The sequence below is a fragment of the Brachyistius frenatus genome, unplaced genomic scaffold (assembly GCF_029030835.1).
Source record: "Brachyistius frenatus isolate BFR_SWC_R1_liver_20210118 unplaced genomic scaffold, ASM2903083v1 Contig_139, whole genome shotgun sequence".
NCBI classification, from domain to species: domain Eukaryota; kingdom Metazoa; phylum Chordata; class Actinopteri; family Embiotocidae; genus Brachyistius; species Brachyistius frenatus.
In genome coordinates, this window is record NW_027210738.1 from 1,004,962 (window position 1) to 1,023,375 (window position 18,414).

Consider the following 18,414-nt stretch of genomic DNA (forward strand, 5'->3'; position numbering starts at 1 on the left):
GACGAGAAGATTACAATGGCTGTTGTTGTTGTTGTTTTTTTTAAGACAGTGTGGCGCAAATCCTTTCCAGACAAAAAAGAAAAACGCCGGCTCATTTACTCACAGCGGGGATTCGAATAATTAAGTTAAAAAAAAAATGGATTCACAGTGTTCTTTGGAACAAAACAAAAAAATAGACAATATGGACGTCCCACAAAAATAAAAGCACAATGTCGGGAAAGGAAATGTGACTTTGTTTGCAAATGATGACTTTTAAAAAGCTTTTTATTGTCTTGTTAAAATGAGAGTAAGAAAAAAACAAAATTCAGTTCTGACCTGCAGCACCAGAGACTCCTTATCTCCTTCTAGGCGAAGCAGTCGTTCTTGGTAGCTTTCATTGTTGGCTGGAGAATACAGGTTCACCTGGACGAGACGCACACAGAAAACACACACAAGGTTCACGGAGGGGACGAAGGACGAAGGACAATCTGTGACTTTAAATGTGTCCAAAACAGATGCATCAGAGCAACACGACCTTTGACCTAAATCTTATTCACAGCTGGCAGGATCGTGATTTTATTTTATGTTTTTGAAGTAGCTCCACATTCATTCAAATTATTTTTTTTAGATACAAATGAAAAAGAAAAAGAAAAAAGTTGATAAAAAGTTTAATTTACACATTAAAATATTCCACCATCTGCACACAAATAGATTATAAAGAACGTTTTACATGAGAGCACAATACAAATTTTTGTCCTGGACCCTTTGAGCAAAAGACATTAATTATAATTAATTATATTTATCTATGGAGATTTGTCAGTTTAAATACTACAATTAAACAACTAAACAGTTATATCACAGATATATAAAATAGACCAGCGGGGCCAATTTTAGTAGTTTTCACAGACAAACGCTGTTATTTTGAAGGAACAGATTTAAGTCAAGATCATTCTGCTTCTTTATTTCATATTTTCATACTTTAAACGTCTTGAAACGCGTTGAGCATCGACAGTTTAAACCTGTCTGAACATCATATGTGATTTAATTTAAGATAATTCTGCCTTTTCATTTGGGGGGGTTTTCAGCCCCGGTTGCACTTTTTTCGTGCTTTCTGCTTATTTCACATTTTTAACAGAGCATGAAATGATTTTGTATTACTGCTTCTTCTTTTTTTTTTTTGTAAGAAATTGAATGGCATAGAAATTTCAATAATTTGGGTCCTGACTTAATGATTGAGGAAACAGGCCTGTTGAGATCCACTTTATATTAATTTCTCAGACTTCTAGCAATGGGAGGGAGATACAACAACAACAACAACAACAATAATAATAATAATAATAAACTATTTGTAAGAAATGCAGCTGAGAATGCTTTACAGTGAGAAAAGTTACATGCAGTGTTTCACACAAAGACAGATATAAAGGAACATTTCAATATATAGAAAAAAAAATAAAAGGCATAAGAAACAGATTAAATGCATAAAATGAACACAATTAGAGTTGAAATGTAAAACATATCGACATGCATTTTAAAGGCGAGATAGTTCAACTTCGGGAGTAGCTGGTTAGAGGCGCTGACACAGAGTACCCGAGTTACATCCATAACCACCGCCGCTTTGCTCTATTGTCCCGGGATGATCTGTGCGAGAACTGCTGACTCCCGGCCACAAGGAGCTCCTTTCAGCGAGCCCCATGACACCGAGTTATGAAACATCATCTGACTCCCATTCATATGGACCGCCGGGCGCTGAAATCACCGAACGAGCTCGTGGTTCAATTTTTTTTTCACAGTGACCGCGCCGACAAAACACGTCTTACATAAACAGGATATATATTCTAACACGGATAAAAAATAAAAAAAAAACACTGAGTCAGGCTCTGTCCAGAAATAAGAAAGTGATTTCTACTTAAGAACACAGTTAAAGACATATTTCCTTTTTGAGTCAGGAGCTCTTGGTTATTAGGGTTATGGCAGAATTATATGTTCCACTACTCAGGGGGGAAAAAAAATGAAAGTCAAGCAGAACAATTTGAAACGATGTGATGCTCGAACGGTGTTGGCCGTACAGTTTCCACCTCTCTATAAAGACTCGGATTATCCCGTCTTTTTTTTATTTTATTTTTTTTTTTAGGTGTCTGTGTCTCGGGGCTGCTGACTCCTCGACTTCTCAGCACGCCGCCGCCGCTGCTGTTAACAGGCACTTCTCATAAAAGAGAGGAAAACATTATTATCCAAGCCGTGAAGCCCCAGACATGATAACATGATGGAGGTTTTTTTTAGTTTTTTTATGCTTTTTGTCAGCTTCAGAGCAGGTAAAATTTTAAAAAAACAAAAAACCTCTGTAACCTCATTAATCCTCAATTTCATTCTAACAAAAACTCAGATTTTTATATATCTGTTGGGGGATTTGATTTTGTAGAAAAAAAAAACGACACTAGACTACAAATGTAGTCAGTTTTGATTTATGTAACATTTTTTTAAACGCGACATATTTTGACACAATTTGAGACAGAATCAAAATATAACACATGGAATCAAAAACAGTTTTCTACCATCTGAAATAAACTCATCAATAAAACGATTAAAGACAAAATAATGACAGGAAATGCCCGTGTTAAGATATATGCTTTCAATCAATATTTGATAACTGGTAGCGAAGTTGATGGCCTGATCCGGAGGCAGAGGCTGTTCCAAAGTTTTGGAGTTGCCATGGAGACACCCGGGTCGGCCCTAAGGGCCTAGACCTAGGAACCTGGACCTAGGAACCGCTTAACGTGGTAACCGCGGCTACGTTAACGATTCCACTATGAACTATGGGAAAGTCCCAACTCACAGAAAGACGGCACGTCACGGACTTGACGGAAGTGTATTTCTTATATAACTTTTGCCGCATTTCGACAGACGTTCAGGTGTATTTTCCCACGCGGACGTCGCCCCCTAGTGGCTCACGAAAAGTACCGCTCGTGACCAGATTTGCTACCAATCGCTTTAAACGTGACACCGTTGTGGCGATCAACACTCGGACGTGTGAGTTAAAGCCGATCATTCCAGTCGGCACCCGTCTAAACTCCGGTCAAAGTCGCCGGACTGACAATCGTTTGTTACGAGTCGGTTTTCCTTCCTGCTGTCGTGACGACGACCCAGATTTTGCAGAGAATCTAAACACCTGTATTTTTAGGCGTTTCATCTGAAACTCTTATCCGAAGCCATACGGACCGAACAACAACAAAAAAGCTTCACCTTAATAAGCCTTTAGCTTCTCCACCAACCTCGTCTTTCTTATCCTCCTCTGACTCGTCTTGAGAACGCAGAATAAAGAGCCGACAAATCTGCCTGTAATCCTGTTGGTGATCTGCCTGCAGCTGAGGTCAGGCCACCCGATGGCGACCATATGGATGCATTAAGCCTATTATCGACGCTTCTAGACTGAAGCAAAAGCCACAAAGAAGGAAGGCAGAAGAAAACTCTTCAAACTATTTCTCTTCTTTTAAGTCTCAACTCCTGAAATTTAGGGGTTCGCAATAAAGTTTTTGGACTTCTGGTTTATCTTTCGGGCGGGAAATCTGCCGCAATCGCAGATATTCCAGCAGGGTGGTGACACAGCACTTGAAACGGGCTGATAAAGGAAACCAGGCGACTTTTTCTGTTTCTATCCGTCTGTCTTCGCCTGATGGATCATGTGAGAACGGAGACAGAGCAGAGAGGGAGAATCAAAAAATTAAAAAAAGAGTAGAATATAAGTTCTTCTTTTTGGAAATGTTCCCCCCCAAAAAAACAAAAGAGCTGGTATTTAGCTGTACTTGGATTTTTGAGTAATTTGGTGGTAATTCAACCAAGGTTGACTTTTGTTTAATCAGCGTCGTGTCGACTTGTTTAGAAAACGTAACGAAACGAAAGTCTGAGTTTCCTCGAAAGACTAAACCGTAACGTGTCGCTTTATTTTTCAGCTTCTCTCTGAGATACGAATAAGAAGTAATAAAACAAAAAGAGACGAAGGAACCTCCAACGCAGCTGAAATCTGCAGGTAAGAATCCAAATTAATATTTAGCATATTAATCATTTTAGACATTTTAATCAAGACTTATAAAATTATAGTTATAGTTAAGCAACTCGTGGCTGACTTTACATAAAGTGAGAGCACTTTTTGTCTACAGCAGATCAAATATTAAAAGCTTTGCAAAAGAGGAGGGGAAGGAATTTAACTTTTGACCTTTTTTTTTTTTGGGTGTAAATCTCCTGCCGGCTGTTCAGTGAGTATTTTCTGAGTATTTACAGCCAAAGTTGAGTTCGGTGTCGTGGGTTTGACTCCCGGTGACACGCAGAACAGTTTGTGATCCCAGTGTCTAAGAATGCATGACAACATTGCAGAGCACCACCTACCCCCCCCCCCCCACACCCACCCACCCACCCACCCCCACGTGTTGCTCTTCAATTCGGTCGTGACTGTTTTTTGTTTTTTTTGGGATTCGGTACCGCAGCAGCACGTGTAACACATTACACACCACTGTGTCTCTCAATCCAATTTAAAGGCCAATTCAATTTAATGTCTGCACAGCATGACAGTCGAACAATCCCAGTGAGAGCGGAGAGTGAATTTGAAGGCGATTTGGTCGTATTCGGAATGAGTTGTCATTTCATTTTTTGATTAAACTATATTCTGATCTTTATTAGCGTAGCACCCTGTAAACCTGATTCATTACGGTAACCACGGCAATAAAAATGATTAAACACTGCTGTTTACTGGTGTAGCTTTTGTAAAAAAAAAAAACTAAAAAAAAACCTCAGGATAAACACAGCCGCGGGTGATGACTGGTTCAGTGTGCCGCGATAATAACTCTCTTTCTCTGGCAGGAAAAATAAAAGTGAAACCACAACTCATGCTGGTTTTAAATCTAACCAGCAAAGTTAAAAAAAAAAAAAAAACCGTGTCAAATTTACGTAATGGCTAAAGAACGGGTTTGTTGCGTCTGAATTAATCTCGGTATCGCACCAAATTGTGTAATACCCCCGTCAGTCCACCAGAGGGTGGCGATTTTCCCTCGACTAAACTTCTTGGGTAGGCGGAGGAAAAAAAACAACGTAGTTTTTTGTTAAAATAAGTCAATTTAAGTGTGTAACGTAATTTACTTGTGCAAGTTAAATCATGACATTATATAAGCAAATTAATTGCATCACTGCTCTCGGAAGGACTCGAACACTAATCGCCAAACACTTCGTCACGTGACCTCCGTCTTCAGCCTTTGGTCATACACGCGTGTGATTTTCACGCTTCGGTGACGCAAAACGTGACACTGACACAAATATCCTCTCATGGCCTGACAGGTGTATTTACACGCTTTGGCGTGCTGGATTTTGGATTTGCTGCAGATTGTAATGTGTTTGCAATTTTTTTTTCCCCATTACCAAAGTGAAAATTTGATATCATTTACTTTCGGTCTCGTGCATCACAGTAATCAAATATTTGAATAGGACCATTTTGTAAATATGAAAATTTAACTCCGAACTTCATATATTGGCAAAATGCAAAAAAGCAAGGAAACATTATACACTGCAGAGAACAAATCTCATCTTACACAATGAGGACGCATGCAGAAGATGTTTTTAATCCGCTACAACACGCGGCCTTCTTAAACGGACTCGTTTTCGGTCACCGAAAGCTCAAATCCGTTTATTTAACCTCAAAGAACTTCAGACTCCGACACGTCTTCGCAAATTTCAGCCTATCTATCAATCAATCTGCTGTGTCAAATAAAAAAAGTTAAAAAGAAAAAGAGAGAGTATAATGTGCATGCTCAGCTGATCACATATCACAGAAATCAGCTGAGCAACTACCCACAATGCAGCGCGTCACGACCGAGGGCAAAAAAAGAAATGCAACACGGTCTGAAATGAGGATCTACTTTTTTCTTAGTAACTGAAGAAGCCAGTTGTCATGAGGAGGGGGGAGAGGAAAGGGGGGGGGGGCACATTCCTGGATTCTTATCATTTCAATTGAATTCGATAAAAACCCCACAGAGGCCACATGTTGATACGAGCAGGAAAACAACATTTTTTTAAATATAAAAAATTTAGAGGTCCGAATTGAACCACGTCTGTTGGGTTGTTGTTTTTTAACCCCTCTTTGTGAGGACTTCTAATGACCCTGTTTGACAGTCGCTCCCCGAAGGTCAGTTTTAAAGGTCACCGCCTGATATGAGAGAACTTCAAAACCAAAAAAAAAAGCAGAAAGCAGGATAATACATTTCGGGGCATTAAAGATAATTATTTTAGTTTTAAAAGGGAAATCTTAAGAAAATGAGCAAAAACATCTCCCAAACCAAAAAAAAACAAAAAAAATCAAATTAAAACGACTCCCCAAGACAAACGGTAAAACACGGCTCGAACTCTTTCTTGGTGGCACGTCAAAAGGAGTCTCTGATTGAATCCCCGCGGCATCACACGCCGCTTTAGGGGTCGACCGCTAAAATCAGCTGATGGATGAAAGAAAGCCTGTTAAATCTGATAACAGAGAGCGCTGCCTTAATAAAACGTTTACGACGCAGCCACGAGGAATCTTAAAACTTCCCGAGAAGGAAATCGCCAGGAAATAACACAAAAAAAATGCAGGACAATGACTCACATCTAAAGTGAGTTATCTCCCCCCCTAACCCCACTTCTTGTTTTTTTGTATCTCTCTCTCTCGCTCGTTTCACAAAACATGCAAAAATCACCAAATCTGAAGAAATGTGAACGGACATGACATTTTTTTTAATTTTTTTTTTTAAACTGAAGTGTAACACTACTCACCTTTTTGAGCCAGGAGAAGTGCCTGTAGAAGTCAATGGGAGCCTCCATGCTCCCCGGCCCATCGCTGCCCTGCCCACTTCCTTGTGTGTTTTTTGTTTTTGTTTTTTTGGTCTGACTTTTTTTTTATCAGACTCTCGGATTCTCTAAAGTTTTGCGCGCGCGCGTGTGTGTGTGTGTGTGTGTGTGTGTGTGTGTGTGTGTGTGTGTGTGTGTGTGTGTGTGTGTGTGTGTGTGTGTGTGTGTGTGTGTGTGTGGCTGTGATGTTCACAGCTGTGGAGGAGGGCTCTTTACGATCTCTGGGACAACTCCCCCTTCCTCTCCTCGCTTTGTCTTCCTCCTCCTCCTCCTCTTTTCTTCCTCTCTTTTCCTCTCCCTTATATTTTCTCCCTCCCCCCCTACTTGGTTCACTTTCCCAACTTTATCTTTTCCTTTCCGTTGGACTCTCCTCTTCTGTTCTGGGTTTGGAGTCGTTGCTCCTTCCCTTTTTCTCTCTCTCTCTCTCCCACTTCTGTCTCTTTCCTCCCTCTTTTTCTTCTTGCTTCTCCCGCCGAGGTCCGTCTGACAGCCAAATGGCCGAGCCCAGGAAGGAGGTGGGAGGAGGAGGAGGAGGTGGTGGGTTGGGTTCGCTTTGCCGTTTTTTTTTTTTTTTCTTCTTCTTCTGTCTCTGTCATCTGTTTGGGTTTTGGCCCGTGTTTCCTCTCACTCTCTCTCTCTCTCTCTCTCTCTCTCTCTCTCTCTCTCTCTCTCTCTCTCTCTCTCTCTCTCTCTCGCTCTCACTCTTTCCCTCTCACACCCTCTAAAAGCAGCAGCAGCATCTGATGTCACACTCACACACACAAACAAAGCAGCAACAGGCTGTACTGTCTGCAAACACCAACCATGCCGGGCCTTCCTCTTCCTCCTCCTCCTCCTCATCTTCCTCCTCCTTTTTTTTGTGCTCTCTGTTAATGAAGTTACAGTCATGGTGCTGAGAGACTTCAAGGAGTGAACCGTTTTTAATTCGCTTCTTGAAGCAGTTCAGTTTGAGTTTTAGTGACATTTGTATGCAAGTTCTTCAAAAGATTGTTACTAAAGTCGTAACTTTAAAATTGAACTATTCGTTTTGTATCAAGTAACTTAAAGCTAAATGTGGTATTTCCCCCTCAGACAAGAAGCCTAGCTGCTTCGTAAAGTGGCAAAATCCTCTTAAATGTTTTTGTAACCCGCAACCGAAGACTCACATTCTCCTGACTGGTTTTGGGAAAACTGTTCTCCAAAAAAAACATAGCCAGAGACTCCTCAGAGAGGATCATCTGAAGACAGACATCTCTGGGTCGGCAGTAATGAGCAGCAGTCGCTGGGTATCTCAGTTTCCTGCCAATAATACACTTATGATGCTTCCTGTGTTTACATGAGTGTGTCTTGTGAGCTTATGTGCATCTCCCCGTGAAGTACCCCCCCCCTCCCTGGAGAGAAGCCCCACAGGGTGCAGGCTAATTGCAGAGCAGGAGTGTCTTTGATCCTGTTTCTGTAGGTCAGCAGGGAGGTGGACAGGATAAGTCCAGGGGTGGACGGGGGGACGGGTCCAACGACAGTTTATTTTCCTTTCCGTAACCTTACGCTGCTTCCACGTCAGATTGTTTACACCCATAGACTGTATGTATAAAAGTGGACGCAACTTCCGGGTCTGAAAAACGAGGCCGATGCGGAAAGCGCCTTAAGCTGCGATACCACCGGGTGCCACTAGAGGTCGACTCCAAAAAGCCTACCGGCTCCATAGACTCCCATTCAACTTCTCTAATAAAACTCTTAGTCAATAAAAATTCTCCACGAGTTGTCTCGGTTTTGCTAGCTACGGTCCCTTTTTATTATTCGTTTTCCTGGCGGTCCATCGGAAAATAATCCCGTCATTAATTAGAAACTACGAGTCAAAAAAGCCGTGTTTTTGGGGAGGCGTGTCTGTTTTGATTGACATTCCTGTGGTCCCTCTGTTCAGTTTACGGCTATCACAACCAGATCGTCCTTGTTTATTCTGAACTCAACGAGTGTGCAGCAGGAAACACAACAACATCTAAAAAAAAAAGTAGAAACAATGCTGCGGTTCGTTCACTTTGGTCTTTGCCAACTTATTGTTTTTTATTTAGATACAATATAAAATTAGCAGCAATTTTAGTGATCAATTACCTCGATTTTTTTTTTTTTTTTTTTTAAGTGATCCAAATATAAATCAGGATGAGAACTTATCAGAAACCCATAAGCTCCTATGTGGGAATAAAAAAAATTTGATAAAAATTGCAAAACAACAAAAAAAGACTGAATCTGAATTGCTGACTTAAAAAAAAAAAGACCCAACTGAAGTCCCTGGAGGTGAATTCACATGACGCTGCATTAATGCAACGTTAAAAAAAAAAAAAAAAAAAAATCACATTTAAATTGAAACATTGCTGCAGGGGGGTAAACCACTTTGACACTGAAGATGAATATTTTTGAATAATAGTTTCCAGAAAGTTTTACATTTTCAGCAGTTTAACAAATTATTTAAAAAAAAAAAAAAAAAAAAACGCATCAAATTTTCCAAACCCCTCCACATGACACCCGCTCAGTGAACTAACAGATTAATACAGACGCCCACATTACCTACACTCTCTCTCTCTATATATATATATATATATATATATACATCTCAAAACAGAGAGAAGTCAGGGAACTGGAACAGCATGGTGGAGGAGAGCAGCGAACAAAAGAGGGAGAAACAAAGATGGAAAGAAAAAAAGAGAGTGAGAGGTTTGGCTCTGAGACCGAGTGAGACATCTGCTGTTGAAACAATGCAGGAGCTCAAAGAGCCACCGAGCAGGATCCAAACCCCCCCCCCCCCCTCCATCCACCGCCCTCCTCCTTCTTTTTGTTCAGCCTCTAACCGTCTCAATCATCGAGAGTAAAGAAAACTCGGCAGCGCTTCCCTGGGGGTGGGGGAAGAGAAAACAGCGGCCTCTGCAGGACGAAAGTCGGCAACAGCAACAAACGGCTTCGGATAAATTGGCAACGGAGAGTTTTTTTTAGAAAGTCGGTCACGAGGTTTCAAACAAGCAGCTTGATCTTACCGACCAGTCCTCAGCAACACAATCCTGTTCACAGACAAACTTGACTGAATCCCAAAACTGTATAATTTAGAAAACAGACTCGCGTCAGAGAGAAAAGAAGCCGATAATAGTCGAGTTGTAATAGCGTCTCCGAGGAGAACTTAACGTCTCCGCTTACCCTTCCCTCCTTCCTCAGACTGCCATAACGCTGTAATTGTAGTGCAGCGAGTGTTTTGATAGTGATGAAAACGTGGGGAGTGATAAAGAGGCGGGATTCAAAAGGAGATATGTAGAAGAAGCTAAAGTATCTTTAGAAGAAAGAAAGAAAGAAAGAAAGAAAGAAAGAAAGAAAGAAAGAAAGAAAGAAAAAAGACAGACAAGAAGGAAGGAAGGAAAACAAAGGAAGGAAGGAGGGAAAGAAGTAAAGAAAGACAAAGAGCGGACGAGGAGGAGGCGGCCGTGAGAGCAGATGAGTTCATCCTCACAGAGACGTGCCAACCTTCAGCAGCAGAGAACAGCAGATCTGGAGCACAGCAGCGAAATTCCTTCTCCTCTGACCTCTGACCTCTGACGCCGTCTGACCCGCCGCAACTGTCCCTGAACTGTGGAAAAAACACTGGATGACGGATTACTAGATATAATGAGTCTATTCGCCGAATCACTAAATAATATGCCATAATTTAAAAGCTTGAACATCATGTTTACGTTTTTCCGTAGTCTCCTTGTATAACAAATTCATTTGAATAATAGCCCGTAACTCCAGTTATTTGTTGGGGAAAAATAAAAAAAAAAACAAGAGAAACCAAACTTTTTTTTATGTGTGATCCGCTGCACTAGTCGCTGCTGAACGAACAGATGGACCAAGCCTCTCTTTATTAACCTCACCTCAAAAAGAAGAGCGAAAAGGAAAAACAACCCACTTCAACAGCTGGTTTCTTTTTGTTTGCGCGCCGCACGTCTGATTTCATTTCATGCGACGGAAATACCGTGGTGTAATTTTTCTAAACCATCTGCGTCATCGTCTTCAGACGGTGAGTTGAGTTTCGCAGTAAATTTAAAACGACTTTTAAAGGGGGAGAAACATTTTCTTTAGTGTTTTTTTGTTTTTTTTTAGCCCTGCGTAGCTGCAATGTAACAACACGACATACTGACGTATTCTGTAAGTACGTCAACATCCGATTCATTATTAATTAATTGATGTTTGTTGTCCAAGAAAAATGTTTGTGAATTTATGTTTGCATCAAATACTCGGCCCGATAAAATTTTTCTGGTGTTTCTTATGAACTTTTGCGGTTCGTGTGAGGAAAAACACCGGAAGTCGCCGTTAGTCGTCCGCTTCCTGTTTCCGTTAGAAATTAAAAGCCCTCGTTTCAAAATAAAAGTCATCTAGCGATTCATATACGGTCGACCAATATACTCGATTTTGACTTTGAATCTAATAATGGAAATGGTTGTTTCCTTGATAGAATATATTTACGCTATGAATATGAGTAATATCTCTTTTATTTACTTTTGAATTTCCGAATGTAAAATTCGTAAAGATTTGTTGGTACCAGTCGATGTACACACCGAGTGAATGAGGGGACTGCTGGCACCAATCTTTTTCTACACTGAGTAGTTTTATGCATTAATTAGGTTTTTGATGTCAACACTCAGCGTTTAGATAACGGAGGAAGTCTGCATCGTCTAAAATAGACTTTCTCCGCTTACATCGGCAGAAATTAGGACATAAACTCTACAGTTATCAAGATAATAGTGGTGCCTCGTGTACATTAAAAAAAAAAACTTGGCGTTTAAACTGTAATTATTGATTACTTACGCAGAAATAAATGAATCTGGACTTTCTGTGCGTGTAAGAAATGTGTTATTTATATAAATAATCAAGTATAAGGCCTCATTCAAGAGAGCTGTAGTTGGGAGAGTCAACATGATATGTAACAAGTGGAGGAAACACAACATAACAACACTTTATGAGAAGAAAAACCAAAAAAAGAACAGCCTCTCCTGCTTAGAAAAGCGAGCATAACAAAATGAAGCGAGCAGAGTCTGCAGTCTGGACTGATGCTCTTTTTCAGCTGAATTTAACAGCAATAAACACCAAATATGGTCACAAAAGGCTTAAAAAAAATTAAAAAATCACAGACGATCTCACGATGCTGAAATACTCGTCTGCAGCCTGGAATCCAAATTATTTCTGACCGCTCGATGAAAAGATTTTGATTTGGACCAAAAACAATGAAAAAAACAAAACAAAAAATCATCCCAATTCCATTTGATTTTTTTTTTTTTTCCGGTTTGACAAATAATTCAAGTGAAGTAAAAGCAGACGATCGACTTACGATCCCGCTCTGGAGCCAGGCGATGAGCGCCTCCGCCGTTTCCGCGGGCAACTGCGCCCGGAGGCCGTCTCTCTCCTCCCGGTTGGGTTGGAGCTCCAAGGCCAGTTTGAGGTCCTCGGCCAACTGGACGACCTGCAGCGGACCGGCGCTGACGGGGGAGCCCAGGTCGTACATGCTGTTGGAAAACTCCACCGCTGCCGCTTTCGAGCCTGGAGAGGGAAGGAGAGGCCGTTAATTTCTAGCACGGAGAGATTTTTAATGGCACTATAATGCGACGGCAGTACGAAGCCGATCTATCGCCGGCGAAAAGCTCGGAATAACAGGACAGCAAAAGCCCGTACATCCATCTCATCGTCAACGCTTCCAAATGTCCATGTGTCACCTGGCGCACGCTGACGCACACATCTGGATGCACTCAAGTAATTATGACCCCCTAAAAAAAAAAAAAAAAAACAGCTGCACAATGCAGCGACTCCACACGGTACATGAAGGACAAAAAAAATGTATCATGAAAACAACATTTGCTCGAGTATCTTAAAAAGCAGCCTGTGCTAGAGAGCCGGAGAGAAGTGAGAGCCTCACAGCCCGAATGCAAAAGAGGGGAAATCCATGGGATCATAAAGCTTTATATATATATATATATATATATATATATACACATGACTGAACAAATATGGTGATGTTTAGAAAGTTTGACTCTCTTTGGGACTTGAATGTGACTCAGAAGAACTTTTTTTATTATTATTTTTTTTTTTAAAAGGTCTAAATAAAACTACTCTCAGTTTTTCTCGATCCGGTTGAAATTTATATTTGCATGTTTTCGAGCGTCTCATTTAAGAGAGCCAATGAAAACAACAAACACGAACGGTCAAATTTGTTACCACGACATTTTAAGGTGTATTAATCGATTCTCGACATCAACCTGAAGCCTTGCAAGGTGATCTGCCGCCATTATGCGCGGTCAAAGTTACTCAACTCTTCCTGTATTCTTTTCAAATTAAAAGCCCTCGAGCATTTTTTTTTAGGAGACAGAAACGCCCTCGTTTCTTAAAAAGGCCTTTCAAATGTTAAATGCTTGCAGGCGGTTGTGACCGAAGTCGCACAATCAAACTTTAAATTAAAGAATCTAAAACGAAAATAGCAAAACTCCCTTGTTAGCTTTATTCCATTTAAGCAACCGAAATATAAGCCTGACTGACTTGCCACCGAACAAATAGCACTAAACCCCCGAGGAGAAGTGAAAACGTGCATGAACATAGAAACGTGGATTTCAGTGTGTTCTGGTCTGAAGCATGCAGAGGAAAATATTATTTTAACACACTGCCTTTCGTTTGTATTCCCACAGGGTGCTTACCACCCAAAAAAATAATAAATAAATAAATCTTGATCATGGACTGCAATAAGACCCACATATCAAAATTCTGTTGATAAGTGGCTCTAATTTCCTCGTTGGTGATTGGCTGATGTTATCGCTAATGGGCTTTTTAATGTATTTCTATTTGTGGTCGGTGAGAGCCGGAACAGCGAACTCGGAGCACTCGATGAGGTCGGCATGTTTTTGTTTTTTTTAGGGCGAACAGCAGCAACGGCAGTAACTGCAAAAACCCTCTTTTGTCGACTTCTGCTACACATGAAAATGTGGTGAATACGGCTGCAACTGACAATTAATTCATTGCGAATTAATCCGCTGAGTATTTTCTCAATTAAATGATTAAATGCCTCGTGTGATAACGTATCAGAAAATGGTGAAAAATGCCAGTAATGTATTTATACTGCTCGTTTTATTGACCCATCTATCTTTACCCACAGCCCCACAGATATTAAGTTTACTATTGTATCTGTTGAAGAAAACCCTTCAATTATCACGTTGGAACCAGAAAATGTGTGAAAAAAAAATGACTGAAGTAATATTTTTAAAATCGCAGCTATAATTGTGAGGCTGAGATTATAATACAGTGAACCTCGTCAAAAATGTGATTTTTGTTTTGTTTGTTTTTTTTGTCACGTTGCCTCTCGAAGGCGTGAAAACTAAGATGCATTAGATTTAGGAAAAGTTCATGGCTTGTGATAAATGTGACACGGTTGCAATTTGGTTTGGTTTCCGCACAAAAACTACTTGGTTAGGGTTAAAAAACAAAACAACAACAACAACACAGTTCGAGTTCAAATATACAGACCGGGAAATGGTCACAAAGAGAAGAAATATTTTCATCGAGGCCACATTTTACTACAGTTCACCATGTTTTGATGAATTCATTGCCACATTTTGATTAATTCGCACAATACAGTAAAAACGTGGCCTTGATATAAATATATTTTTTATATTTTTCCTCCATGATGAGTCCTGGGCTCTGTCCAAATAAAGTACGCAGATTTTACCTACTCTTTGTACTTTGTCACGTAAACCTTCTTCTCTGACCGTGTTGATATATGCGTGTACTTTTCACGCCTAGTTGAGGCGAAACGTGACACTAACACGCAAGTCCAATGTCATGCTTCGACTTTATATTGGACTGGATTTTTTTTTTAAATTTTTTTATATCAGGTAAATTATGTGATGATAAAAATACTCAGATTGTATTAATTACACACATAACGTAACAATCGTACAGTAAGCGTGAGTCACACCGCTCATTTAAACGCATTCCTTTATCTCCTAAATCTATCCAAATCAAAATTTTATCTAAATTTATCTTCATCGGTCACAGAAACTTTCTAATTCTGAGGAATTTACAGGAAGTCCCCCGTCCACGTCCTCTTTCGCCGTCTCCCCTCGTGACTGGACAGACACTCTGTGTTCTTCCCACATCCTGCTGGCGGACCACATTAAACATTTACCCCCACTGTTAGTCGAATGTCGTTTCCCCAAGGCTGAGTTGCCTGCAGCAAACACAACCCTTGTTATACACACACACACACACACACACACACACACACACACACACACACACACACACACACACACACACACACACACACACACACACACACACACAAACAAAGGCAATGTCACAGTTGGAAGTACAGAAGTCTAGTTGGTCACTTATTAACTTGCTGTTATCAGCCTTTTTTTTTAAGGCTAACAAGCGAACAAAAGTGAAGGCAGGATCTGAGCCCAAAATATATTCTCTATATTAACTCTAACTCTGCGCACAGATTGTCTTCACTTTAAAAAAGAAAAAAAAATGCTTTTAAATTAATTCTTAAATCCCTGAAGTTTTGGGTGGGCTTCTGACTGGCCCTATTTTTTTTTTTTTTCTCACTTATAAAACTTTGAGATTATTCACACACAAAAAATGTAAATGCAGTGAAACACCAATAATAAATAAATAATAACAAATTGGGGAGAACATTTTTGGAACTTTCACAACATGCAATCACTTCACTGCACATCACAAAAAATAGCTTCGAAATATTTGAGTTCTCATCTATTTTTACTTATTACTGACAGCTGAGGACAAATCACAGAAATTTGCCCCAAAAAATAATTCTTGGATTTCTCCATCAATTATGATGACAGTGAGATCGCAATTTCCTTCTAGTGCTGATTAGTAAAAAAATCAATTGTTCTGTGCCTCTGTGCACAAAGTGGTTCCCATTTGATTCTCGATACCAAACGTTAATGCTAACTGCACAAATTACAGCTATACACAGCAGCGATACGAACAACAGCAGAGTGTATGAAAGAGCTGGAGTTGTAATTTCTGTAACAGGGTCGCTCTACGAAGCCAGTTTGAGTACAGACACCGATAGCTGGGATGACTCAGGATGATTCAGCAGTATTACACGAGAGTGTGCTTTAACGTCGTTATTGTTTCTTCAGTGATGCTTACGGACCTCGATGCCTCGGTTCTGACCGCATCACCGAAGTGCCAATAATCACGTTAAAGCATCATCCTCTCGTGTAATATTGCGATTATACAACAAGTTACCAACTAAATAAAACGCGTAATCAAAACGTATTTCATATTGTGGGGACCATTCGCTGTCAAAATATAAAAACTTTTTGTTAGCCCGATCTCCGTTTCCGTGGCAACGCGTGGAGGGTGTGACTAACAAGCGGGAGCAAATGTAACGTACGTGACGTTTACCGCTCCTGGGAGTAGGCCAACCCTTAGCAACGGCCCTAGCAACAGAGGCCAGATCGAGTCCCGTTTTATTGCTTTCCAGAGATGGTTTCTCAAACTGAATAAATGCAGCGAGTAGAAACACTAAACTGCTCAGCTAGCTCTGTCTGGTTGTAAGTAAGATATCCGCTGAGAAAAGATGTCGATGGACTCGTGTATTTTTAAGATTTTAGCACCGTGTCGTGTGTTAAAACCAAACTGGTCAAGCTAGCCGGCGGCCAGACTATCCGTGGTGTTGTCGGAGCGACAAAAATGGATTAAAAAAAAAAAAGACCCAATTGCACCAAATGGGTTCCAATTAACAGACCTATAACAAGTAAAAACAACATTGTATTGAGTATTATAACAAATTCAATTCCAATTTTGTATCCCCATTGAGAAGGCGGAGTGATATTTCTGGTGATGAGCAGGGTGTGTTGTCATGGTGATTTGAGCAAATGTACAGTTGACCAATCAAATCGCTGGGTCGGAACTACTTGTTGTATAATTGATAATGATAATGTGACGTTAAACCTCAACACACAGGGAACAGTGTGACTTCCACCTCACTCAACACCCTTCATCCAGCACTGTCACTTTCTCAAAACATCCCTCCCCCCTCCTCCCCCCCAAGTAACTGCCGCGTCATTATTATCTTACCCGCGATGATGTCGTCCATCTGCTCCAGTGCCGCCTCCAGCATGTGACTGGCCTCCGTTTCCATGGCGATGGCGGGAAGCATCAGATCTCAGGTGTTCTGATGTAGGGGGGAAAAAAAAAAAAAAAAAAAACAAAAAAAAATTGTGTTCATGAGTATAACTTCCTGCAGATCGTCTTATTTGAAGAATTTTTCGTCCGCGAGAGATGTCGATAGTTTTTAAAATAAAGACGGGATTTTACAGTCTGAGACGTCTCTCTAAGGAACATCTAGAAAGCATGAAAATAACTCCCGACAGGCGCACCGGCTCTGCGTTGCTCGCTACATCCTGCATGGAGACGAGATAAAGCCGCAGTGGGAGATTTGGATCCTCTAACTCGCTGTAATCCAATAAGGGTAATGCATCTCATTTGTGTGGCAACTTTCTATGGGCTTTGAGAATCAGAAAAAAAACCACATGACTAAAGTCGGTTTCCTTTCATTCTTGCATATGTATTTTTTTTTTTTTGACACCTCTGCAGTGAGTGTATCACGGTATGTACTATGACTCTTTGCAACAAGTGCGCACGTGTTGATGTGAGATGACATTTTGTGGAAGAAAGAGATTTTCGGTCCGTATTTGCCCGTTTTATCATAAAATAATTCAGATAAACACACCAAGTTTAACGATTCATGACCTGTGTGCTCTTCCCCTAACCGCACCCGCCTTTTCGTGTTTACCGTTGACCTACTGTATATATACTAACACACCTGTGCAGTCCAAGTGTCGCCACCAGGTGTCTAAAAAAATAACACTGCAAAATATCTTTAACAAAATAACACCAAGATACCAACAATGAACATATATAGCTATAAAACACAATTATGTTTTGCATCCAATTAAATGCCGATGTTTAATATACAAAACCTTTCTCAGCTCGGATAATAAGATCATCTTTTAAATTTATTTTTAATAATAGCAGTCCTAATTAAAATGGGCAACAACTTAAAGTTAATAAAGTTATTTGAGAATATGTAATTATTACTGATTAATACCACTAACTCAGTGATTACTTTTAAAAGGACAAGGAATCGTTTGGTTTTACCGATGGTGCAATTCCCACCGATCACCAGCAGGGGGTCCAAAAAGTTTTGAAAAAGTCACTTTTAAGTCAATTTTAATCGAACCAAACTCCACAAGTTCGACTTTTTTTGTTACATTTTACATATTTTCCCCCCACTGATAGACATTTTACACAAATGCACATGTACTGTGCATGCACACCGCTGCACGCAAACATGAAGAGTACATACGACCAAAAAAAGGCCTCAAAACGCATCCCACCTCCCACACACTTTTTTTTTTTTTTTTTTAATTATTCCTCGAAGCAGCGATGACTTTCCGTCTTCGCCGCCTCTGGCCGCCCCCCTCCGACTCCTGCCGTCCTGTTTTCCAGCGTCCCCCCCCCCCCCACACACACACACACACAACTCTGTCATCCCTCCTT

At 40.4% G+C, this 18,414-nt stretch overlaps 1 protein-coding gene across 3 annotated transcripts in view; it reads right to left on the reverse strand.

Annotated features, from left to right (window-relative positions):
• The window catches only part of ppfibp2b (PPFIA binding protein 2b), a 74,607-nt gene that overhangs the window by 38,128 nt on the left and 18,065 nt on the right, over window positions 1-18,414 (reverse strand). For all 3 annotated transcript variants that reach the window (XM_069715183.1, XM_069715185.1, XM_069715184.1), the window contains exons 2-4: window positions 16,930-17,026; window positions 12,164-12,372; window positions 316-402 (exon numbers count right to left, since the gene is read on the reverse strand). In XM_069715183.1, coding sequence (XP_069571284.1) covers window positions 316-402; window positions 12,164-12,372; window positions 16,930-17,011 — 378 coding nt within the window. In that variant the 5' untranslated portion in view covers window positions 17,012-17,026. The remainder of the gene's footprint in view (window positions 1-315; window positions 403-12,163; window positions 12,373-16,929; window positions 17,027-18,414) is intronic.